Source organism: Abramis brama (genome assembly GCF_963993115.1).
Source record: "Abramis brama genome assembly, chromosome: 15".
Classification (NCBI taxonomy): domain Eukaryota; kingdom Metazoa; phylum Chordata; class Actinopteri; order Cypriniformes; family Leuciscidae; genus Abramis; species Abramis brama.
Window position 1 is genome coordinate 26,823,082 of NC_139977.1, and position 17,192 is coordinate 26,840,273.

Consider the following 17,192-nt stretch of genomic DNA (forward strand, 5'->3'; position numbering starts at 1 on the left):
TGCAACATTGTTACAAATTAAGCCCGTTTCTGAACTAAGCAAACGATCCACTGGTCTGAAAACGCCCTTAGATCAGATTCCAATCGGATACACAAATAATCTAATTTGGACTGACAGTGTGAGAATAGCCAGAGAGCCCACGTACTTTGCAAAAGCTGATCTTTTATTAAAGATAAAAAGAAAAGGAAAAAGTGTGACATCTGGTCTCTTTCAGATTTAAACTTGATATACTGTAACGCATGCTGCTTTAATTTGTTTTGGCTTAAAGATATACAGAAAAGTCAAGAATTTCTTGTTTTGAAAAGTTCAGATTTTGTGATAACAAATAAACCGCATACAGTGCGTTTTTGGTTTGGGATTCTTTCATCCATATATTTGTTTCAGTAATTTTAGTTTAATTTTAGTTATCTATTTATTAGCGAGCCATTTTACATTAAGCTGTATAGTTCTTAAACCTTGTGTTGTCATTTGACCGCAGATTGCTATCAACCTTGAAAATGCAGTTTTTTGCACACACAGTCAATAATCCTGTTCACCTTTAGTTTACTTTACTTGAATCAGTTGAGATCAGTCAGTTGAGAGTGTCCTCTTTCTCAGAGTCGAGACTTGTTTTGCATTTCCCTTGGTTCCCTTCTCATTTCTGCTTTTTGCACAGAGTCAAGTACTGAACCAAGTCCCCCATGACAAAGTCGCCCATCTCTATGGTAACGGTGTGCACTGTTAGTGTTCTTATGACACCTGAGCGGCTCCGTGGCCTTTAACACGGGAAAATGGGACAGTGATTTGGGCATCTGGGGTTTCTCTAGTGCTGGCCAAGAGAAGAAATTCCAAAGCAAACAGATTTTTTCCGACTCTTGCCTTTGTCTACAGGCTATTCTCAGAATGATTTAGGCATTTTTGTCATTTGTTAAACACGTTTTTATATTTATACACTTTACTTTTACATCTGCACATAAACATATCGCTCATCACTTTTTTTTTTAAATCCGCGCCTGGAAGTGAAATTCATCCATCTGTGTTCGAAATGAGTAATGTGTTGACAAAGGCAAGAATGTCCAGTCTCAAAAGTGGTGTATTGTTTTATCCTAATCAAGAAAGCCAAATTCTTATATAAACATTCAATTAGAGGCGACGGGGAATCCAGACACTGCAATTAAAAACCAGAGAAGACTGTTTTCAGCTGCACAATGGTCTAAAGAAAAGGAAAAGAAGCTAAATAACTGTTCCAGAAGCCAATGAATGAAAATGCTGAGCTTGTAGCAGTGACTTTCAGGCTGAAACCCAATCTACATACTTATACTAATTACTGAAATGACTAATTAGATACTTGCTGGCGATTTTAAAGTACACCTTTTTAAGAATTAAATAAGCTAACATGTCAGTATTGGGATGCTATGACATCATAAGATTGTTTCCAAATTATATAATATAATTGGTAATGGCAGTTTGGGATTGGAAATTGGGATTAGACCATACTTAAAAACAGGTTTTGCGTTTTATTTTTTCCCCTAGCACATGCAAAAAATGAATAGATTTGAGATAGATTTTGTTATTTTTAAAATGTGAGACTATGCTTAGTCGATGTGGGGGAAAGGTGTCTTAGTTTAATAAACCAGCATGAAAACACCCACTAGACCCTTACGGAGAGAGTAAGCCACCTGGGATTCAGTCAAATCAGCAGTTCCTAGTCACACGGCCTGCTGTTTTTGTACAACACTTTCTGTTTTTGGTTTTCTATTTGAAGTGTTTTGTTTTCAGTAAATTCAGGAAAATTCCGTTGAGTTCTTAAAAAGACGACTATGATGACATTTTCCCTCGAACTTTGTGTTTGTTGTCATGTAAAAGTCTTCATGTCTCCTTGTATTTAAAGTCGATGTAATCTCTTTCAGGTGTCAGGTGTAAAATTCCATATGGGAAGTACGTAACCAATTCTATACGTTTGGAAAAGTGTATACGTTTTATATACACCGATGAGACAAAACATTATGACCGCCTGCCTAATATGCTGTTGATCCTTCTGCTGGAACAGTGCTGACCTGCTGAGGCATGGACTGTACAAGACCTTGACGGTGTCCTGTGGTTTCTGGCACCAAGACTTTAGCAGCAGATCCTTCAAGTCCTGTAGGTTGCGAGGTGGAGCCGCTTGTGGATCAAACTTGTTGGTCCAGCACATCCTACAGATACTCAATCAAAAAACATTGAGATCTGGTAAATTTGGAGGCCAGAGCAACACCTTGAACTCTTCATCATGTTCCTCAAACCATTCCTGAACAATGTGTGCTGTGTGCATTATCCTGTTGAAAGAAGTCACTTCCACCAGGAAACACCATTTTCATGAAGGGGTGTACCTGGTCTGCATCCATGTTTAGGTAGGTGGCACGTGTCCACATGAAAGGCCGGACCCAGGGTTTGATTGGACAGAACATTGCGGCACACTCCCTCCACCAGTTTGTTGCCGTCCCACAGTGCATTCTGATTTCATCACTTCCCCAGGCATACGGCACACATGTACACGTCCGTCTGCGTGATGTAAAAGAGAAATGTGACTCATTGGACCAGGCGACCTTCTTCCACTGCTCCAAGGTTCAGTTCCGACGTTCGTATGCCCATTGTAGGTGCTTTTGACGGTAGACAGGGGTCATCATAGGAACCCTGATTGGTCTGATCCTCCCATAACCATCATTAAAATTTAGTGAGGCTTGTGTAACATTAGACGTCCTGTCGCTGGTTTGTGGTTTGTCCCTCCTCTGACCACGGTTGGTAAATTCTCACCTCTGCTGACCTGGAGCAACACACAAGCCTTGCCGTTTCAGAGATACTCTGACAGAGTCGTCTGGCCATATCAGATTGGCTCTTGACAAAGCCGCTCAGATCTTTATTCCTGTCCAGTTGTGCTTGATCCAACACATCAACTACATTAACTAATTGATCACTAATCATCTAATCTACTCAGAACTTGACACGTGACCTTGTTAGGAAATTTATCAACATTTTTCGCTTCAACTGTGAGTGGTCATAATGTTTTGGCTCAGTGATAAATTAATAATTCGAATGTCTGTTTTCTTTTAAACGTACAGTGAAAACACAATTGTCCCTTACATATTTTTTTCTCATAATAGCTTAATGATATTTTCACAATTATTTACGTTAAGTTTCATGCTATAAAAATAACAAATTTTACAGTATAGAACTTTTACAGTTTTATTGCAAAATATGTTCAAAAGTACTACTATCAAGCATACTCGTCTTGTAAGTTTCTTATATAACTTTTACATATGGGATAGAGGCTTAACATGCATCTGACCTATTGTTTGATTTAGTCCCTCATTGTGTGTTTAATTGTTCCTGTTTGGTAAGATAATGAGTTTTGCTGTGCTAATCCTTAATTTTTTTATGGCTTCCGTTCTTTGTCTCCCTCCGGTTTCCTGACCACTTTTCCAACTTCACCTCACCCAGACCTATTGCTCTGAGTGTTAGTTGAGTTGGATGGGGAAATGCAGATACTATTCTCAAAAATCTGCCAAATCAGTGCAAATATATTTCCATTAATGTTTGTACAAAAATACAATATTTTCTACTTATAGTTTCACATTGTTATCTAGGTTGGGTGGGTACATAAATTGATTAAATTGTACTGCAGTAAGTTTTTATGGTTCTTAAGAGTACAGCGCAACAGATATAAATATATTCCACACAATACTGTTACATAACAAATTATGTGTGTATTTGTGTAAGAATTAAACGCTGGGCCCTTAAGCTTGAAGCTTATCTCCTTGGGAATTATTTTCCCAATGCCAAAACATGACAGATTTATTTCTTCATTATTTAATTGCCTGACCAGCCAAAGGAAAGTTTCATAGTAAAAGATGAGGAAAAAAAAGTGATCTATCAGTCTTGTAAAAATATAAATCCACTGTTTAATAAATGTTTTTAATGTTAATCTTTCCTAGTTTTTGATTGTATAAACTTTTAATTTTCTAAATTGTTGTTGTCTTAAAGTCTTATGTGTTTTTGTCTCTTTTCTTTTTTCCTCTTTAGTGATCCGTATGTCAAACTCTCCCTATATGTCGCTGATGAAAACCGAGAGCTTGGCTTAGTACAAACGAAAACCATCAAAAAGGTGAGTTTCAGTTGCACTCAGCAGCTGTGACATTTAGGTTTTAGTTGAATGTTTCTGAGAGATTTTAGGATGACTGAAAGAACTGAAAGTGAGGAGATAAACAAGTGATTGTTTAAGATGTTAAAGCCACTAGGAGGAGTACTTCCATAGACCGGTGCCAGTACTTGCATGAGCTTTCGTAGTTTTATCAGGCCTTGAATAATATGATACAACAGTATCATTTTAAGAATTCAGGACCATGTGAATGTATGCAAACTGCTCAAAATGAGAGAACTTTATATTTGCATTATTATACTGTGAACTGGGGAAGAAAATGTTTATTTGTCATGGAAATAATATCAGTCTTTATACTTTTAAAATAAGCTTAATTTACTTTATGTAAACATAATTATCTTATATCTTTCTTTTGATAGTGAGGTCAATTATAACCCAGTCGTGTTATTGACAGGTTTCATGACATTCACTGTCACAGAGTGCTTTATTTGTGTATGCAGTGACGTTAATGGAGTACTAATTCATACTTCCCTATTTATCTGTTTGTCCTTGGAATGCACACACAAGGAAATAAACAACGATGCCCAGAGAAGTCCTTTATGATAACGTCACCAGAAATTAGCAATTGAAATGAGCCTTGGTGTAACATTCACAGACCTCTTTAAAGCAAACTGCATGCTTTGTTTTGATGCAAATGTCTTATAGGCTGTGGAGTGCCCTTTGTGTTTTTAAGGGCAGAATAAGATAGTTTTTATGAATATTGTTCTTTAGAAAAAATATTTTAGAGATTCTGACATGGTGAATGTAATGAAAAAAAGTCCAGATTACCTATCACAACAAAATCAAAATAAATAAATACGTATGTTTAAAGACAACATTAAATCAAATGTCTAGTGTTTAGTATTGCTTATTACTTTAATGATTTAATTAAATCAGCTTAAACACTTCACAATAAGTTAACAAGAACTAAAAATAAAAAATACCTCTGAAGCATGTATTAATCTTACTTAGTAAATGTCAACATATACATTATTAAATCAAAAGTTGTATCTATTAATATTATTTTATTATTAATTTAACCTGCTTTAACAAGAACTAACAGTGAACAGTTGTATTTTATGTTAACAAAGATACTTTAGATAATTATAAAGATAAGTACTTTAACAAATGTATTGCTCAATGTTAGTTAAGGCTAGTTATTGCATTAGTTAATATTCATTAATATGACCTTATTGTTAAGTGTTACCAATATGATGATGATATGAGAATTGGGAGAAAAAAATATGTTTATTAATTGTCATTTATTTATTGAACATGTCACAATTCAAAAAATAGGCTTGATTTTTCTTAAGCAAAATCTAATTTAGCCTATTTCTTTATATTTTTGGGTGAAATATTTCTTAGACATATTCTTGACAGGTTTCTTTTAGACCACTGAATGAAAACTAAGAGTTTGGTCTCAGGCAGGCGATAAATCGACTTGGCAAGTCAGTCAGCATTTGGGTCCATTCAGTTCCATTAAGTCAGTAATCAGAAAGTCCTTACTCTGAAGTCTCCTGTGCTGTGACTGCAGACTTTTCAGGTTATAATAGCTGACAATGCACCGCTGTGTGGAACATAAGCCTCCTCAATCCTCAGGTCTCAGTGTTGACTGATGCTTTAAGCATCCTGCTTTGATGAACTAGTCTGGGAACCCAATGGTCTATGGCACAAAACAGCAGAGTATCTTGTCTCATTGAACAAAGACGTATGTTTGTGACCAGATTTAATTTAAGTGTAAATAGCTATTATGAAATATCTACGTATATCTTTTACTGTAGGCCTATATGAGACATCTAGTCTTAATTTATCACGATTGCACTTAGTAGACGTATTACAATTAAAAGTGTCAGGAAGATATTGCACTCATACATTTTTATGGAAATGTAATAAAAACAAAGCAGGCAGTTTTGAGTGTCATTATAAATAGCAAAAATTGCCAATTACAAAAATGTGAGGTTATACAATTTTACCTAAATGTAAATTTCATTAATCAAAAAAAATGTTTGGAAAAATGAGGACCTTACATGATAACATATGATACAAATTCAGGATTAAAACAAATCCAAAATGTGGCAGAAAGAAAAAAAAAATTATTTCACATTTAAATATACTGTATGTAAAATAGAGGTTAAAGAAGCTTGCTCATTATTTATTGAAAACCATTATTTTTTCCTAATTTAGTTTATTATTTAGTTAGAGTTTACATAATCATAGTAGGTGTGATGCCAGTTAAACTGTTTTTAACGACAAAACTAGGTTTACAATAGGCAATTACCTATTGGAAACTTTTAGACAAAGATAGATTAGAGTGAATTTGAGTTGCAGGCTATGACAAGATTAGTCTGTTAGTCGGGAAGTAACAACTGCATAACCTTCAATAGACATGGAGATGGATTGACTAGAGGCTGTTTGGCCAAGAGTAAGAGGAAGTCAGCCTTGTCTAGGTTAAGCTTAAGGTGATGATTGGTTATCTATTCTGGAACGTGAGAGATGCAGACTATGAAGAAAGTGGAAATGGAGGGAGATTATAGGCTCTAGAACGGAGTGTCGTTGGCATAACACTGCTAAGAGAAACCATGTGGTTTGATAACGGAGCCACAGATAATGCCATCGGCCTGAATACAGAGCCCTGAGGAACTAGTAGTTGTGGGAACAGTAGTTGAGTATTTGATGTGTAGAAAATTACCCTCCAGTTGACTTGATTTGGTTGTATTACCAAGTAGGATAAAAAGCAGGCAAGCAGTTGACTGTCGGACACAGTGGACATGTCAGGAAGAATCAAATCGGAGGAGAGAGAATGCCCTGGCTGCCATAAGTGATTTAGTCACTGTAAGGAGAGAGGATTTCAGTTCACCACTATGACTTGCTGACTTTTACAATAAAAGAGATGAGCAAAGACATACAGTAAGATAATGAATCAGAGTTGGCGGGTTTATTTAGCTGACAATGAAATTCTGTGAATCAGTTCAAACTGTTTGTTTCAGTGAATCAATTTGTGAATGATTTGTTCAATCATCACTCAAATGTCCTTGGATGAAAAATGTTTAACTTAGAAGTGATAAATGTAGGTAAATATTAGTGTTTACTGTGTGCTGTTATATTGATGCATGTAATAAAACGTTTGTAAGAGAGACGCATTTAAACACGTAAGAGCAGTTATATGTTGTGAAAAGACTGGAAAAATGCTTTTTTTTTTTTTTAGCTGTATCGGCCAGAGCTTCGTCACTTTGTTCTTCCTGTATAATTTACACCTGGGTGTATTTCTACGCTTTAATAACCCAAAGTATTTTCACAAGCTTTAACACATAGTTCACAGACCAATAAAGCAGACGTATTTACAGCATCCTGCATGCTTGTGTGTGCGAATCATATCAGTTTACACGTATTTGTATGTTTATGACACGCCAATCATTAATTTCTTGTGCGAATGCCATTTTAATTAGCGTCTTATTTTAAGTTTGAGACCACATTGAAAATCTGAGATTCGACATCGAAGTAGGATTAGGATTGTTAAAAACTGAACACTGTAAAACTAATTTGAAATAGAAGCATTCTGCTGTCTCTATTCTATGTTAAATCAATTAAGGTACTCATCTTAGGGCATTTAAATTAAACTGTCAATCAATCTGCCATGTTGACTTAATGATTAAGTTCTTCTTCCACTTAAAAGGATCGATACCAGTCAAGGGCCGGTGCACTCTCTCTGTCTGAATATCAGCACCCCCCTCCCCCCTCTTTCCTGCCTTCTATTTATCTTTCTCTGTAAGCTACCATAAAATATTTTATTCAAGTATAGTATATATTAGCCAAGGTCTCCTGCTCTAAATTTCCTTTGTGTTGTAAATCTCATCAAGATAATGGCATGCTAATCACTGCTGTTAAAATAACTGGATGAAATGATCCTCTCCACATTCTCCAACATAATCAGGATTTTTTGCAAATTGGTAATTGTGGAAAACATGTTATAGTTAATAAAATTACCTGTTTAATAAATTGTTCATTAGTGTTTTGAAAGGTTAGAGAAAAAAAATCGTAATCACAGAAACTGTTGAAATGCAAAAATTAACATATTTGGTTCTTTTTCAGACTCTCAATCCCAAATGGAATGAGGAATTCTATTTCAGAGTAAGTTGCTTTTTTTTTTTTTTTTTTTTTTTTGGTTATCAGAATGTTTATAAGCCAAACATGGCTCATCTAACTCATAAATTCACCTGCTGGGTTTTGTACTCGAAGGCACCCTGCTAAAATTTAGTTTTCTTTATTAAATCTTGACTCTGTCCAGTGCTATCAAGAAATCAGTGCTTTGTAATATATCTCGGAATGCACATCTGTTATTATACCTCACCTTTCGGCACCTCTACAACTGTAATAATCTATTATTAGAAGCAGCACATCATTTTGTGTGACGTCAATGGGCGGAAATGTTGCTCGTACGTAAAACAATCTAGTGAAAGATTGTGTTCCGTCTCTGCAGAGCTGCTTCGTTTAGAAGTCCATTCACACGGACGTGATTTATAGGTGCTATTCTAAGCCAATGATAATGCCATTGCCCCCAATGAAATGGTTTTATATCTACATAGCAAATGCCTGCTTTGTATGGTTAGGTGGCTTGCATGTAACTGAGAAGTGTTTTTTTATTCTTTACTAGCTATTGTATTTTTGGTTTATTAATTGAATTTCTTTGACAATGTTGCTCAAAAAACATTTTTATAACTTTGTGTTCTCTCTTCTGTCATGTCTGCAGGTCTGCCCACAAAACCACCGGCTTCTTTTTGAGGTGTTTGATGAAAACCGCCTGGTAAGAACCACCTCCACCTGACAGTACATGTCAGTCAGAATTGTAGCAGGCATATGACATTACTGGGCCTATTGTGTTACATTTAATAGATACTAGTGGCATGATGATCCCTCCTTCTCTTAAACGTGTGACATATTGTGACCTATTGGTGTTTTCTGTTACTACTCTCTAGCTCTGCTCCAAAATCTAGTAAATTGCCTTAGTTAATTTCTATATTCCTGACTGCACAGTTGACAATTTTTGATTATTGAGCCACAGCCTTGCCACAATGAATGCATGCACATTTAAATCTGATGTCTAGCAATGTGATTTCAGGACAACATTCACCAGAAACTCAGATTTTGAAATGCTTATGATGACAGATGTCATTGCCTTCACTTCACTGTGATTGGCTGCCGAGTGGCTTTTTTTTTTCATAAAGTTTATAAAGTTGAGCATTTCTTAACTTTTTGACACTCTCACTGTTTGCTCCTCTATGTTTTCAATCCCACAATCCCCCATGCCAGTTTTGAAAATAGAAAACACTCGCTTATCTAGCCAGTGTACTAAAATCGTCATAGAACATCAAAATTGTACGCTTTATGTGGGCAGCAACTCACAACACAATATTTTAAAATCACATGATACAAATAATTAAAATAGAAAATTAAATCAAGCAATTTTTTACTCTATCTTTTCATATTGAAAGTAATATAACTGTATTTATAATTAGCATTTCTATTGACTTTTCAGTGAATGATACAGTGCTGCCTTAGCTTTTAGTGACTGAAGAAGGCAACATAATGTTGCAGCTTACCCTTTGAGAGCTGGGAGCACATGTGATGCCTTAATTTGACATGTTATGCAGTCTAAGTAGGCAGCTCTCTGGGTTTTGGAATAAAGCTTGTGTGTTCTCCGGTGCTCCAGTTCTCACTTTTCTCCTCATAACAAAATTTAGTCTGAAAATAGCTTGCACCTCTGAAATGTATGTCCAAAAGAATCATTAAAACGGTCTAAAAAATGACTGCTTTAGTTGTTTGACCTGCACTGAAAGATGGATACATTATTAAATGATGTATTAATTGTGTAACAATGAAAGAAATTCCACTGTTATGTAACTAATGTCAGTGCTAAACCATTCATTAGTGTCACCATAGCAACGATGCTCAGTTGCTTTGCTTGGTATGCAGTTACCTACAGTACAAACCATTTGTATTTCTAATGGGGTGATGATGTGGAAAAAGAACCAGTTTAGAGTTCATTTTTACAAATCCGATTGACCAGTTTTTCTCTTGGAACATTTTTGTTCCCAGTTTGTCACAAAGAGGGTTTTTCATATTGTGAAGAATTGTGAAGATTGTTTTATTGTCTGAATTTACTAAATCTCTCAAAATTTGGTCTATAGTAATTGTGGTAAAACTTTATTTTAGGGTTCAGTTCTCGCTATTAACTAGTTGCTTATTAGCATGCATATTACTAGGATATTGGCTGTTTATTAGTACTTATAAAGCACATGTTAATGCCTTTTTCTACATGACCTTATTCTACATCCCTTAAGCCCGGGACACACCAAGCCGACGATTGGCCGTTGGGCAATGTTGGACCGTTTTTGAGCGTCGGCCGACGTAGTTTTCCCGGTGTGTTCCGCACCGTTGGCTCTAGTCTGATGCTGTCTGTTTTTTCAGGCCGTCGGTGAAAGAGGGAACTCTGATTAGGGCTGGGGCGGTTACCGCATTACCGCAATACCACGGTCACATGATGCCTACCACGGGTCTGAGCTCGTCACCGTCATCACCGAAAAAAAAAAAAAACATTGGCCTGCACATGTGTGCACGTTGTGTCTAATTACATTGATTCTAATGACATGGATTGTGTCTAATGACATTGTGTCTTACATAAGTTTTGTTTAGAAAACCTTGAATCCATCAAAAGATGGAGCACATCCGACCTTTCGCGAGTTGGGGAGCGCAATGTTCCATGACGCATAATAACATTCCATTCGTATTGACTATTAGGCCTATATGCGAGAGTACCTACAGACATCCCAAGTCTCCCAGAAGTTCCGGGAGTCTCCCGCATATTAATAGCGGCTCCATGATGCCCGCAAATTAGTTAAAATCTCCCGGAATCTAGAGCGAGCAAGGGTGATTTAAAGCGGTTTACCGCTATACCGCGGGAATTTCTTGCTTTTCAACCACGGTAAGAAAAAATCCACACCGTCCCAGCCCTAACTCTGATTGGCTGTTGAGCTTAGTGAACGAGTCAGTGCACAAGAATAATAGCAAAACAGCGAGCAAAGAAGTCAAAACGGTACAGATAAAAGGCTGTTCTAATGTTACGTCATCTTACCCGAGTGTTCCTTGGCGAATATTTGAATATTAACATGAGTGGAGTGGAATAAAGAAAGTGTTTAGCAGGATTGATATTCAAAACGGTAAGCACGCACTGCTTTGTTTATGGTTTGTGTTTCTGCAGCCTGCAGCGTCAGGTTTCCCTTTTTGAATGACGAATATAGATGAATATATCTGCTGAAATAGGCAGTTGTCTCATTTGCACGCAGGCGCAGAACGCGCATTCTAGCTGACAGTCGCCTGTAGTTCAAGTGCAGCTTCCCCCCCCCCCACGCAGGCGACGCGAGGCAACAACACAGTCGGCTTTCATCAACGCTAGTTCTTTGGGGTTGTTTTGGGTTGTCCCGGGCTTTAATCCTACCCAATAGCTAAACTTAAGTACTACAACACCTACCTTACTAACTATTAATAAACAGTAAATTAGGAGTTTGAGACAAAAGTCGTAGTTAATAGTGAATATGTGTTCCCCATACTAAAGTGTTACCGTAATTCATAATGTTTAGCAAATTACAGTCATGAACAGGTAGATTTAAAGTACATTTTAAAAATATTGTAAATAATTCGGAGAATCGTATCTGTCGCATTTACAGCACATCGATTCATCCACTTCCTCACGAAATACATTAAAGTAAGCGCCCGTGAAGTGGGAGAAGAAAAGAGTAAATATTATAGTTGCCTAATACCTACACAACGTGTATCTGATGTAAATAAACATGTTGTATAGTCTGTATGATGCACTGAATGTTCTAATCACACCAGTGTGATTGTACGTGTCAAAGGGTAAATATCTTTTAAATGTACTAAATTGCAACTTCATCATTACAAACGTGTAACAACAAATTGATTTAAATACATGACATGCAAGTTTCAATAGAAATATATTTTAGGCAATTTGAGCTGTTTACAGTGCAACTACATCTTTCAAACCAGTAGTTCTCAACTGGTGGGTTGCAACCTACAAATGGGTCACAATAAGGTTGGGAACAACAAGGGAAAGATGCTAAAAGCAAATAATAAGGCTTATTATCTTTGAAAAGAAAGAAGTGTTTCTTCCCCAATTTTTTTTATGTATGCACATTTTGGTTAATTTTCTAACATATACCATTTTGGTACTTCAATGATGTCCAGTGTAGAATCTGATGCTGAAGCAAAACCAGTTGAGAACCACTGAGTGCATTTTATAGCTCTGGATCTGAAGTACAGCTAATGTCACTAAGTATAGCATTTGGTTTGTGACTGGACAGTGGGATTGTTCTCTGTGCTAACTCTATGATGGATGTGTTGTGTGTGTGTGCGCATGAGTTGTTGCAGTCCACAGGGAAATGGTTGTTGTCTCCCCTGTGTGATGAGTTTTGGCCGAGTTTCAATGCAGAATCTGAGCGTATATGTCTGAGGGAGAACATGGATGGTGTCCCACTGACTGAACACCGATTTAATGATTTTCACGCTTTCTCACGTACATTCTCTCTGTCTATTTCCATCGCTCTGTTATCTTTTTCTTTTCTTCCCTGTGTCTTCTCATCAGTAACGTTGTGTTTCTTTGCTGTTTTCCCAGTTTCTGCTTTTCTGACTGTCTCTTGCTTTTTCAGTAAGAGCAACTCTGTTATTCCACTTTCTTTTGTACAAAGCATTTTGTATCCTCAAACTGTTTGACAGCTAGCTGTAATTAACTCACAGCATGGTGGTTCCCAAGCTCTATTACCGATTGGTGCATATTTTACTGTGATCCGAGGAAGACAGTTGAGGTAATGGCTTCTTTTTATAGTTAAGATGTAGATCGATGGGTTGTTCACAACAATTGATAGCAAATTTTGTAGATTTACATTTTTCTTCATTCCGAAAACCGCTGTCATGGAGACACATATCCATCCCTGAGTCGTGTGGGTGAGCGAATGTGCTTCTTGAAAACATGCCAGATCAAAAAACACCCGTTTGCCATCATTCAGCCAAATGTTTGCTATTAAGGGTTATGTAATGTCTCAGGTAATATAAAGACCATTTCTTAAAAACTAAGTGGAAAGTCAGTATATGTGTAGGTAGCACTGTAGAAGCCCTCTGTTGTAATTCCCAGAATGCTTGGTGCTGTGAAACTAATTCTTACGCCATGATGTCTCCGTTCTTTGTTCACAGCTCAGCCACTGCAAGGCATGTGTGCCCTCCAAAACAATACCTCCTTTAGAGAGCGCCCACACATTCACAATCAAGGCCTTTCTTTCAGTAGGAATCTGTCTCGGTCACTCCATCCAATAAGATGCTGCACTGACTTCACGGTTTATGTCGGGCTGGTGTTGCTGCACAGACACACTCTAATGTTGTTTGGTGTTTACTTCAGTATTAAGCTATCAGACTTGTGATTTCTGGATAGTGGACCATAAAAACAAGTGAAAAAATTCCCCCAAAAAATTCCCAAAGACTTCAGAATATCATAGACTGTTTTGGTTTTTAGGTTGGCTTTTTTGCTAAGCAACCACCTAGCAACCATGCAGAAAACCCTAGCAACCACATTGTAACTTTTTACTAAAGCGCTCAGCACCCCTTAGAATTGTGGTGGCGAGTTTTGCTTGGGTGAAGCAGAACTCACATTCTCTTCAGAAATTTTTTAAATGTTGTACATGTTGATTGGTTAAGTTTACATTATTGTTAATAATTGTCTAATTTGAATTACATGGATACAGTTGTTGACCTACAATATATTCCATTCCATTAGTGACATGAAGTCTTTCACACTCCTGGCAATTAAGTGCCTTTGCCCTCTGTTTCTTCTTAGACAAAGCTCTGTCTTTGTGCAGTGTCTCTTCAAGTTTGAGTACAGACAGTGTAGTGTCATCTCTCTACATGATGTGGGTATTGCACATCGGCTTTAGCAACTTATTCAGCCCGTCAGCAGTCTGGGTAAAATCATTATGTTATTTGCATATCTGTTAGCAGAGGGTTCTGGATACTGATCTAAAGATTCAGATTTTATGGATGATGGTTGTTGTGCAAAAGCAAATGCCAGCACGAAAACTTAAAATTATTTACCCCAAACAGATTTTTAGAAAGAGAAAAAATTACACAAGCTTGTGGCTTATATATGATAAATATGGCTGTCAGTGATTGATCATATTTCAAAAAATTCCAGAAAAGGTAAAACACGTTTTATATTTATTTTTTTCAGATTGCGCACAATTTAAGATGGTTTTTAAACTAAGTACAAAGTAAAGTAAATTGCTTTGTTGTTTTTGTTTTAGGAGTGTTCATGATTGTAGTTTTTTTTCTTTTTCTAGTCTTCTCTAGTTCTAATTAAATGGTCCCTCGGCTGCATCCTGAATCATTGTCTCTGTGTTGAAAGAGAGTGACTGTTGTGGTTTAAAACTTCCATTTGAGTATTTTTTTAGTGCAACGGAACATTTCAGCCATGTCAGCCCTTAAGGAGCTTGATGGGAAGTATTAAATGTCTATACAGAGGCCCCAACATAAAAAGATGTAGTATTTCTCCAGCAAATGTACATTTTCCTGGGTATTTCTGAGAATATCTGTAATGATAGTGGTAAACCTCTAATCCTATCTTCTGCTTACCAATATAGGACTTATTTATTAGGTTTTGTGTGCATTGTTTTTGTGTTGTTTGATTGTTTTTGGGAGTATGGATAAATTCTTCTTTTACCAGCTTGAGATATGGGTCATACCATGTCCCAACTTGGCTTGGCCCAACGTGCCCTGTGTGTGGGATGAGCACAAAGAATTATGAGCTTGTGGAGAGTGTTTCCTGAGTCAGCTGTGATCCCTCTCTTTCTCATTCCACCCCCGGCGGTCTAGTTCCTTCTGACAGATCAGTAGCAGCTGAGAGAGTGCTGTTTGGGTCTAACCGGGAACTGGGGGTGGGTGCCATCTGGATCATGTGACTTTGGCCACCCTACCCTCACCTTTGCTTGTAAGAGCACCAGGCGTCCTTATCCAATCACGCCTGGAATGCAGCTTGCCACTTGGGCTATTTCTGCTGACTGTCGCTATCGAACTACAGCTCGAACAGTTTGACACATGGGATGTGTTTTTTTTCTTTCCCCCGTCTCCCGTTCTTTCCAGATCCCTCTCTCTCCCTCTCTCTTTCTCTCTGTCTCTCTCCCTGAAGCTTGTGGGTTGAACTTTTAAGCTCCCTGGCAGCGCTTCATTGGTAGCTGTGAAACGAAACGCAGCCTCTGTCTGTGAGTAAGGGAAAGAGAGAGAAAGAAAGGAAAGAGGGTGGATGAGCAAGACAGAGAGGGAGAGCAAAAGGGGATCAGACACACTAAACGGTGGGTGAGACAGATCCAGGAAGAGCTGGACAGAGACAGATCAAGGCAGACAGGAGAATGTCTCACCGGCTTCGGTTATATTTTGGATCTGGACGCAGTAACACTGCACCAGAGTTTGAGCAGCTGAATGGGACTGTGGAAGACAGAGATGAGAGAGGCTATAGTGGCGCAGGGGCCATGATGTTCCATGTACAGCCGCAAAACGGAGGACTTGTCGAAAGCCCGGAGTCGGGTTCAGTTGCTTTTTCGGATGCCTCTCTAAAGCGAAGCTCTTCCATGTTCATCCCACAGCTCCAGAGTCAAACTGAACCACGGACGACCAAGAGCACATCTGTCCAGATATCTCTACAACGCTCAACTGCATCTCAAGAAGATGCATTACCCTTTGATCCACCTCCAGGGTACCCTCAGGATCCAGCTCCAGCCTACACTGAGCCTGATGAAAGTTGGCTCTTACCTCCACCTCCAGCTTACCATAGAGTAGAATCCACATCCTGCCAAAATGTGGAACAAAGTCAACCAGGTACTGAGCCGATCCAACCTAAGAGGCAAGTCTTTTGTGTCCGGCCATGTGATGGACAAAATGGTTATGCTAGTTTGGGTGTACCCAATGGAAGTCCTCAAGGGATTACCATTGGAGGTTTCAGTATTTGTAGAAGATCTGCAGATGGCTCCGATCCCCAGGAATTTAGGATCATGCCATACAGCGAGGATGGACAGAATGGCCGTTGGTCTGTCCTGCAAAGCTCAGACAGAGGTCCTGGCATGCAAAGACTGGTATTCCAGCTTCAGCAGGACCAAGGACGGCACCCAAGCCCTACTTCTCAAACTGACATGAGTGACTTAGGCATTACAGGTTCTAAAGGCAGCCGCTTGGTGCGGTATCCTCGGATCCGTCTTGAGAGGAGCGCTTCACAACCATTGCAATTCAGAGGAGCTCCTTCACGCCTCGGATCCATGCCAAACCTTCATGCCCCGATCTCAGAAATGGAGACTGAGAGTGAGATTGTTGAGAACAGAGCTCAAGGCTGCACATTCAAAATTAGTAAGGAACAGAACTCGCGACAGCCCAAGTTTAAGATCTATTTCAGCCAGGGAGGCGAACACAGCCCCATCCATACACAGGATATTAGCTTTGGAAAGGCGCCTACCTGCAGCAATCCACAGGTAATTACAACTGAGGGTCTAAAGTTGAGTTGAATATGAAGTGCTGATTCATTTTTACGTTTAAGGCCTGTTTTATTAACATGCCATTGTTTCGTTACCCAAAGAATGCAGTTAGGTGAAAACCTCGCATAGTGTGTTTTAATAGTTTTTAAGTGGCTGGAGAATGGGAAAAACAGATGAAAGAAGAGGTAGCAGGAAAGAGGAGGTGGGATCAGGAATGACTTACCCACATTCTGGGAAGTGAAAATTCCATGAAAATTGGGGCCAGGAGCAAGACGTAACCACGTCTTTGGTTTCCCAACAAGCATACAAATCCTTATACTCAATATGATATTCAGAAGTGGAAAATATACAGAAGCTAAAAGCATTTTCAGATGTAGCTTCATTCATAGGGGCATGTCCACTTGTCTTTTTTCCTTCTCTTAAGAGGAGCTTGTTCTATCTTTAGTCCCGTGTCAAGTGTTGTT

General features: G+C 38.2%; 1 protein-coding gene across 22 annotated transcripts in view; it reads left to right on the forward strand.

Annotated features, from left to right (window-relative positions):
• Positions 1-17,192, forward strand: part of nedd4l (NEDD4 like E3 ubiquitin protein ligase) — a 74,045-nt gene that overhangs the window by 17,438 nt on the left and 39,415 nt on the right. For 12 of the 22 annotated variants that reach the window (XM_084136136.1, XM_084136125.1, XM_084136126.1 and 9 more), the window contains exons 3-5: positions 4,039-4,120; positions 8,243-8,281; positions 8,901-8,954. In XM_084136136.1, coding sequence (XP_083992262.1) covers positions 4,039-4,120; positions 8,243-8,281; positions 8,901-8,954 — 175 coding nt within the window. Of the gene's footprint in view, positions 1-4,038; positions 4,121-8,242; positions 8,282-8,900; positions 8,955-15,285; positions 16,726-17,192 lie in introns of those variants that run through there. The other 10 variants (XM_084136124.1, XM_084136141.1, XM_084136135.1 and 7 more) reach the window with 3 other exon arrangements.